Raw genomic sequence first — 8,642 nt, 5'->3', positions numbered from 1 at the left:
CCTAATGGAAGTAACAAGAAGCAACTTCCAGTTTACCTCCGGGTTTGCATCTGCCTATCACTTCTGAGAGGCTTCCTGAGACCTGTGGAGGCCTATGGAGTGTGTCCCAGGCCCGGTGTGAGTGAGCGAGGTGGGTCACACCAGGGAAGCGGTTGGGGGCCACTGGTCTAGAACGAAAGGATTAGACACCTTCTCCTAAAGTATCACTAATGTGCTTCTCAGAGCAGCCCTCTAGTGCTAGCCCTAATAGGAGGCTGGGGCAGGGGGAAGACCCGGAGAAGTCTCTTGTTTGCTATCATGTAACCAGAGGTGGGGTTAACCACACTAACATGTAGCTCAATTTTCTTGACAGAACTTCGGCTTCTTGTTGTGACACAGACAGGGCTTCTATTGTGTATATAACATAAGTCCTTCCCTAAACAGCCTTCTGGTGTTGTGATTTTTCAAAAGTGACTGTTATCACATGCAAAGATGCTGCTCAGTAGAAGGCTTCTTGTACTGGTGTTACAATGGCTATATGGGGTGTCAGGGACATCGATCAAACTCAGAAATGGTGGATTTGAGGACATCATTATTGCAATTAATCCTCAACTCCCAGAAGACCCCCAAATTCTTGACAGCATAAAAGTAAGTTTCTTAAAGCTTTGTGACTAGTTTAATGAGCAGTTTAGCCATCTGTGATTTTGCCAAATTAGATACATTCTAGAAAATTTGGTTTCCATCCTGCAAGAAGAAATACATATTAAATTAATGGAAGTCCCCACTCTCCCTGCCCTGTTTGTTCAAGTGTATGAAGCAGACATGGAACTCTCAGAGCCCCACATTCCATCCTCTGAGTGGTTCTGTTACTTTGACAGGCCTCTGTTGTGAGGGAACTGTTGTCTAGGGTCTTGACCATTAAATTGAAACAGGCTTTTTTGCTATCAGGTGACACCCTGTTGCACCTAGTTTCAGGTTAGAAAGTCATATGGAAATGGGTTAAATATGGGGAGATCCCATATAAAAGTACACCATTTTCAAACTCTGCTAACTGAGGTATCTTAGACTACATATTTACCAGTTTTCAGTTTCTTCTCTAGTCCATGTGAGTGAGGAAAAAAAACATAAGAAAAGCCCCACTCAGTCAATCCGGAGACCCATCTAATCTAGCATCCTGGTTCCCACAGTGGCCACAGCTCTTTGGCAGACTTAACCCTCCCCACTCCCGGGGCAAAGATCCGCAATGCAGCCCCCCGAGTGTGAAGCTGTCCCTCGCCTTTCAAGCGTGACGGAGCCTCGCATGACCTTTGCACCAACAGGGTAACCCTTCAGAGGCTTCCCCACAGTCTTAAACTGTACTTACAGAAAACCGGAAGTACAGTTTCCGACCGTGCCAGGAGCCTCCATGCGGCTTCCTGCGCAATCCTAGAGGCTGTGTACTCAGCACTCTGGGCTTTTGCCCCATTTGCCAAGCATTAGGTCTGCTGCTGAACTAGCTGCCTCTGGGTAGCCTATGAGCAGGAGATAGAAGGCATGGCCTTCTCCCAGCCTTGTTCCCCTGCCACTGCCTCTGAGCCTGGAGGTAGAGCTGAGCCATCAGGACTAAGAGGAACTGATAGATTTGTCTGCTAGGAAGGTGAATATTTCGGAGATACACTCCTTGCCTTTCCCTCCCCTTTGAAGACGAGATGTACAAATTTCCCCACTTTCTAGCAATTTCTAGCAATTGTTATCTTAAGGTATGTGCAAGCCAAATTTCAACAGCAAAGCATGTGGTATTAACTCTTTTTATTCCATGGTGCTGGTTGTGCACTCAGGCACTGAGGTTGCACTGTGGAATATTGCACAGTGAACAAAAGAGCTGCTACCTGTATAAACTGGCCATATTCATAGTCCTTTAACAGTAGCTTTAAAAATTTAGCAGGCTCCTTTTTTTTACCATTTACTTCCATTCCAGGAAAGTTCTTGCCTGCAAAACCCCTTTGCATTAGGGCCAACACACAGTTGCATGCCTACCATTGGGTTTGATGGGGCAAATGCCCCAGGTTTGATGGGGCAAATGAGAGCCATGAGGACCCTGCGGAAGCCTCTCTGAGACTCCCGATGGGGGTGGAAACTGTGCTTCCGGTTTGCCAGAAGCACAGTTTATAGCGCCGGGGAACCTCACAGAGGTTTCTCCGGCGTGGACTGCGATTGTGCAAGGCTCTCTGAGCCGCTAGTGAGTGGGGGGCGGTAGATATCTGCACGGGGGGGGGCAGCAATAGCCTGTGGAGGGCGCAATCACGGAGGTCTGCGGCTGCCAACACATGCAACTGAGTGTCTCCATACTTGTTCATTGATCCATGGAAGCATTCACTTGTATGCTAAAACATGTGCATTCTAGGGACTTTAACTCTTACACATATTGTACCCCAGAGGAAAGTTGGCTTCTAAGAGAGTTAGAAGGCAAAAAGATTCAAATCAAATAGAAACATGATGGGATAAAAATAAAACATAATTCCATTAGGGAAGTTGGAAGCCAACCAGGGGAGTAATGTCTTGTGGTTAGTGCTCAGTCACCCCTTCCTACTCTTCACTGCTTTAGTGGTTGAATGGGGGAGGTGAGCTGGTAGATATATCTGCAACCACCATGGTTTCCTGAGTAAGAAAATCAAGTGGGGCCGGTGCTGCCTGGGAAAAAGCTCCCAGGAGAGAACAAAACCTTGTGGTTCTTGCTTAAAATCAAATTGCAGTGGAACCCATGAGCAACCAGTACCTGCTGAATTAACAGCGAACATGGACTAGGTAGGTCAGAGTTTTAATATATGCACTATTTAAAACCCCAAAGAAAAAGGAATTGAACAGAATAGGGAAGGAGTTGGACATGGCCTGGATGGCCACACAGAGGCAGCCTGTCAGAACTGGACGCGGTAACCATAGTGCTGGGGCAGTCTCGGCAGACTTTCCACCTGAGTTTGCAGGAATCTGCTGCCCCTTCAAAAAATTCACACGTGTTAATGTGCACACCCCCTAGCAGCACTGCTGCTACCACTGCCACTGCTCTTCCCCAATCTGCCCCTCAAAGTGGCAGTTTCACTCAACCTCAGGGCTGGACTGGGCCTGATTAATGCCCAGAAGGGAAGCCAGGTAGCTACTTCACGAGAAAAGACCACCAAACTCCAACTCTTTGCTACAGTGGTTATGTTTGGAGACAAGTTTGGAGTGGAAAGAGCAAGCAAAACACAATGAATCCGTTACATGGACCCAGTTAGAAATAGAGTCTATTGCTACCTATTTACATTGTCCCAGGAATCCTGTCTCCTACACATACTAGGAATAAGTGATTGTTCCTTCTTCATACAATCAGCTGGTTCCAGACCAGGCCCAAAATCCCAAGCATCTTAGTGCTTGATTTTAACAAACCTATGGATGATGATGTCCTAGGGTCATCTGACTGGATGAGGAGAAACCACCAGGCTATCCCTTTAGAGCCCATCCCTTAGAGCCCAGTTCTATGCAGACCTCTGAGCAGGAGGTCCTGTTATAGTCAATGGACTTTAGTAAAAGATGCACGTGGACAGAATGGCAGCCTCTGAGCCCAAGTCTATGTCCTCAGCAGGCTATAGCATGCAGCCACACCAAAAAGGTACATGCTGCATGCTGTTGGTGGGGGGCAACCTGAAGGCAAACATTCTTACTCACCGCCACCTATTTTGGTGGCATATGTTCGAAGAGGGGAAAGGAACAGGAAGGTTTAAACAAGAGAGGATAAGAGCTAGCATGGGTGACTACTGCCAGATCTATCCATCTCCCTGCCTTGGTTCCTCTCCCTAATGCCTCTTTCCTGTCCTTCCCACCCATGGCCCACTCCTGCCAGTGACTTATCAGTGATGGGGGAACCAAAAGGGCCACTGCCACATGGCTGGCCCCGTCCTCATTTCCAGCAGCAGCTGGATATCAAGCAATAGTATCATGTTTTGTGGTTCTGTAAGTCAGGCTGCACTGCCAGAGTGTGAGTTCTGGTCGCACCGCTGGATATTAGGATTGGGTCATGAGATATTTGGTTGGCTGGCCAATTTGTGCACGACCTTAGGAGGGGAGTTGGTTTGAAGCGATTGGCCTTGGAGTAAGCCAAGACATACAGGTAGAGCGATACTCATTCAGGCACCCATGGCTGCTTGGACAAGGCATTCCATGGCACCCCAGGGAAATGGCTGCTGCATCTAGGATTCCAGGCAATCTCTTTCAGAGGCTTCTGCATTCCAAAGGGATGCCAGGGCTTGATATTTCACAAAATAGGGGGGAAGAGGCGAAAGGGGGGAGGGATTTCATCACAAGGTGTAAAAGAGAATATGTTATTTTCTTTTCCTGTTAGGACATGATTAAAGAGGGATCTACTTATCTCTTTGGTGCCACACAGCAAAGATTTTACTTCAAGTCTGTAAAAATTATAATTCCTCTGACATGGACAACTAAAACTGAATATAAAAGAGTAACTACAGAATCCTATGAAAAGGTGAGTGTTGAAAAATATACTTTACGATCCACATGTATTTTGCTCTCCCTAACACCCAAAGAGAGACTACGGGATAAAGCTGAAGTCCTATAGAAGCTTTCTGAAACTAAATCCTATTGAACTCTGTGGGACTTACTCCTGAATGAATATGAATAGGACTGGAGTACACATAATTTACAGGGTAGTTCTATTCTGAGGTCTGATTTGCAGCTGTCTCAGGGCCTGATCCAGTGCGATGCACACCGGCTTACCACTGGCACACACTGTCGCAAACGTGGCATAAGTCATGTTTGCGAGCCTTACCGCAAATCCAGCACCGGAGCTACCCCAGCACTAGACTGTACTGGGCGAGCTCCGGTGCTGGGACCACATTCCGCCACCTGGCGGTTGCATGGACCACTGGGCAGGTGAAAGGTGAGTGGTGGCGTGGGGAGAGGCAGGGAGGCGGTGTTCTGCTCTGGGAGAAGCTGGGGGGAGGGTGGATGAAGTGTGGGGAGGAGGCATGGTGGGGGAGGGAGTAAGGTGGGAGAGGGGCAGGACTGTTGAAGCTCTGCTTCTCCGAATCCTGAGCCCTGAGTCCGGCCACCACAGAATCGACTAGCCCCATTGCAGGGCTACTTCCCTTACTCAGGGGAAGGGGACGAAATTCCCCTTCTCCCGAGGAGGCGGTGGAGGCGGGGGAGTACTAGATGCCACGGCAGCAATTTTGGGCCCCTCGGCAATACCGCACTCTGGACAGGTGATGATTGGGCTGCCGAGGAGCTTGGAAGGCTAGAGCTGTGCAGCCAGGAACCCTGGAGAAATGGAGGGTTCCATTGGCTTCTGTCATAGAATAACTTTTGTGAACACCCTATGTGAGGAAAAAAAAGGGATTTATGGTCAGCCTTCCTTGGTAAACCACCTTGTGTTTATGTGAATGGTGGTATATAAATTCTGTAATAAACAAATAAAAAAGATGTCCTACTGTGTTCAGCGGACACTGTCCCTGGACAGTATGCATACAGTTGCAACCTAAATGTTCTTATAAAGGTGATGCTGGTCATTGATGATCTTTAAACCAGGCTCTGTTGTATTTTAGGCTGATGTCATAGTGGCAGAACCTTCCCAGGCATATGGAGATGAACCCTACACATTGCAGTATGGAGGATGTGGAGAAAAAGGACAATACATTCATTTCACATCCAAGTTCTTGACAGATGACAAATTGATTGATGCCTATGGACCACGAGGTAGTATCTACAATTAAAACTATGTTTTCCTATTTATTATAGGGACAAATATTTATTATAGGAATTTAGTGTTGGGAGAGTTAGGACAGACAAAAGAAAATATTTCTTTACCCAGCGTTTAATTAGTCTGCAGAACTCCTTGCCACAGGATGTGGTGATGGCACCTGGTTTACATGCCTTTAAAAGGGGTTTGGACAGTTTTCTGGAGGAAAACTCCATCACAGTTACATGGTTACAAGCCATGTTGGGTATGCACAGTCTGAGATTAGCTGGTCACTCATCAAGAGGGCCAGGTAAAAAAAAATTTCTGTCATCCAAATTGGCAGTGGATGGCGGTTTTTTCGCCTACCCCAGACTGGTGGGGGAAGGAAGGTGTGCTCAGTAGGTTTCGTGCATTAAAAATTGGTCACTGTGGTGTCTTTGTTGGGAGGTGTGAGGGTCAGTAGAATGCAAGGGAATATAGGTAAGTAGAATGCAGAGGGTAAGTAAAATGCAGGTAAGTAGAATGCAGGGGAGTGGCAGCAGGATGCAGATATCTTGCGGTCTTGTGTGCTCCCTGAGCATTTGGTGGCCCCTGTGAGATACAGGAAGCTGGACCAGATGGTTCCTGGGCCTGATCCAGCTGGGCTCTTCCTATGTTCTTATTATGAAAATAGTAAATTGCCAAGGTTTGCAAAATAACCAGAATAAAATAATCCACCACAAACCATGTGGGGCTTCATTCTATTCAGTAAATCTTCCTCTAAATCAGGGGTGCTCAATACGCTGATCGCGATCTACCAGTCGATCGCGAGGTAAATGAGTCGATGGCAGGCTTCTTCCCCATCCACGCATCCCTGGGAGTGAGCCCTGTTGACTCTACTGGGGCTGACTTGTGAGTAGAACTGGAGAGGAGCCGCTGGCAGACTTCTCTCCCATCCACGTATCCCTGGAAGTGAGTCCCTGGCAGGCTTGGGAGCCCAGGGAGTGAGCCCAGGGAGTGAGCCCCTGGCAGCCTCCTCCCTGGGAGAGGAGCTGCTGGCAGGCTTCTCTCCTGTCCACGCATCCCTGGGAGTGAGCCCCATTGACTCTACTGGGGCTGACTTACCTTTCCCCTGCTTTTGCACTGGTATGTATGGAGATCTGCCCCCCCCAACTTCCATCTGTTGTTTCTGTGTGCAAGGGGTTTTGCACTGGTCTTGCTGTGATGTCTATATAGAGATCTTCCCTCCCCCACACCTTTCCCCTGTTTTTGCACTGGTATGGATGGAGATCTGCCCCCCCAACTTCCATCTGTTGGTGCTGTGTGCAAGGGGTTTTGCACTGGTCTTGCTGTGATGTCTATATAGAGATCTTCCCTCCCCCACACCTTTCCCCTGTTTTTGCACTGGTCTGTATAGAGATCTGCTCCCCCCCCCACTTGTATTGAATCATGGAAGATCTGGTGAGGAGGTAGATGTGGTGTCAGCAGTGGCCCCTTTAAGGGTAAGGCCTGGGCATCCAGCAGAGTGTGCTGCACAGCTGCAGCCACTTGAAGGCAATAGGACCCTCAGGGATATAAGAGCACCTGAGGCAGGAAGGTCTCCACTTATTTATGTGAGCCTTTTCCTACATGAAGATCATTAAGTCCAAGTACCGTTCCACCATGACTGATGAACATTTGGAAGTGTGCTTGAGGCTGGCTGTCAGCAGCTACTGTCCCGACTATGCATCCTTGGCTGATTCACTTCAGTGCAAGTCATCCAAGTAAACTCAAGTAATTACAAAAAATGTTTATAGTTAATCATGTTGTGTTGTGCAATATTGGCTTATGCGGTTATGCAAGGTACACCAACATACATTGTACACATAAATGTTATATGTTATGATGGCGCGAACATTGTAAAAAAACTCTGGTAGATCTCCGGGCCTTGCTGGGTTTCAAAGTAGCTCTCGAGCCAAAAAAGTGTGAGCACCCCTGCTCTAAATGATCTTGAGATTTGAATGCAGACATGGACAGATCACTTCCTGGTGGGATTTAGGCTTATTGCAGCTTTTCCCCTCAAAGGGATGTGGACCACCTCTGGAGACTGATGAATCTAGAGCAGTGGTTGTCAAACTGGGGCATAGTGATGTCCCAGCCAGAGAGCCCTGGCCTCTGCCCCCTTAAGGGGCGGGGAGGGGGGAAGACAGGGATGTGATTTGCTGTTTTGCGTGGCTTTGGAGGGGCGCAGGGGCTTGCTGCCACTTACCAGAGCCTCAAGCAGCCTCCTGGAGGTGCGGGAAACCCCTGCGCCAGCCTCTGCAGGCCTCCCCATACCGCAAAGATCCTCAAAATTGTGATCACGGCCACTTCCGGTTTTGCAAATGCTTCCGTAGCTTCCAAGTCACGAGAAGTTGTGGTTCTGCTTTACTCTGCACTGGTTAGACATCACCTGGAGTATTGTGTCCAATTCTGGGCACCCCACTTTAAGAAAGATGCAGCCAAACTGGAGCAGGTTCAGAGCGATGAGGATGATCAGGGGGCTGAAGGACAAGCCCTATGAAGAAAGGTTGAGGGAACTTGGCATGTTCAGCCTGGAGAAGAGAAGGCTACGAGGGGATATGATAGCTCTCTTCAAATACCTAATGGGCTATCATGTGGAAGAAGAGAACAATTTATTCTCAGCTGTGTCTGAAAGTAGAACTAGAACTAACGGGTAAAACTGCAGGAGAGGAGATTTCGATTAGACATCAGGTAAAAATTCCCGATGGTAAGGGCGGTTCGGCAGTGGAACAGATTGCTGAGAGGGGTGGTGGAGTCTCCCTGACTAGAGATATTCAAGCAGAAGCTTGACAAGCACCTGTTGGAGATGCTCTAAGAGGATTTCCTGCCGAAGGCAGGGGGTTGGACTAGATGACCTGTTACGTGCCTTCTAACTCTATGATTCTATGAAAAAGGTTATATCTTGAGGACCAGAAGAATAGCTTCAACAACAGGA

General features: G+C 48.1%; 1 protein-coding gene across 1 annotated transcript in view; it reads left to right on the top strand.

Annotated features, from left to right (window-relative positions):
• Nucleotides 1-471: 471 nt before the first annotated feature.
• LOC136648459 (calcium-activated chloride channel regulator 1-like) overlaps nucleotides 472-8,642 on the top strand; it is a 35,122-nt gene continuing 26,951 nt past the window's right edge. Inside the window, exons 1-3 of the mRNA XM_066624571.1 lie at nucleotides 472-627; nucleotides 4,334-4,474; nucleotides 5,553-5,703. Of these exons, the coding sequence (XP_066480668.1) occupies nucleotides 472-627; nucleotides 4,334-4,474; nucleotides 5,553-5,703 (448 nt within the window). The remainder of the gene's footprint in view (nucleotides 628-4,333; nucleotides 4,475-5,552; nucleotides 5,704-8,642) is intronic.

The sequence above is a fragment of the Tiliqua scincoides genome, chromosome 4 (assembly GCF_035046505.1).
Source record: "Tiliqua scincoides isolate rTilSci1 chromosome 4, rTilSci1.hap2, whole genome shotgun sequence".
Taxonomy (NCBI): Eukaryota; Metazoa; Chordata; class Lepidosauria; order Squamata; family Scincidae; genus Tiliqua; species Tiliqua scincoides.
Note: the sequence above shows the minus strand (reverse complement) of the source record. Positions and strands in the feature narration are given on the sequence as shown.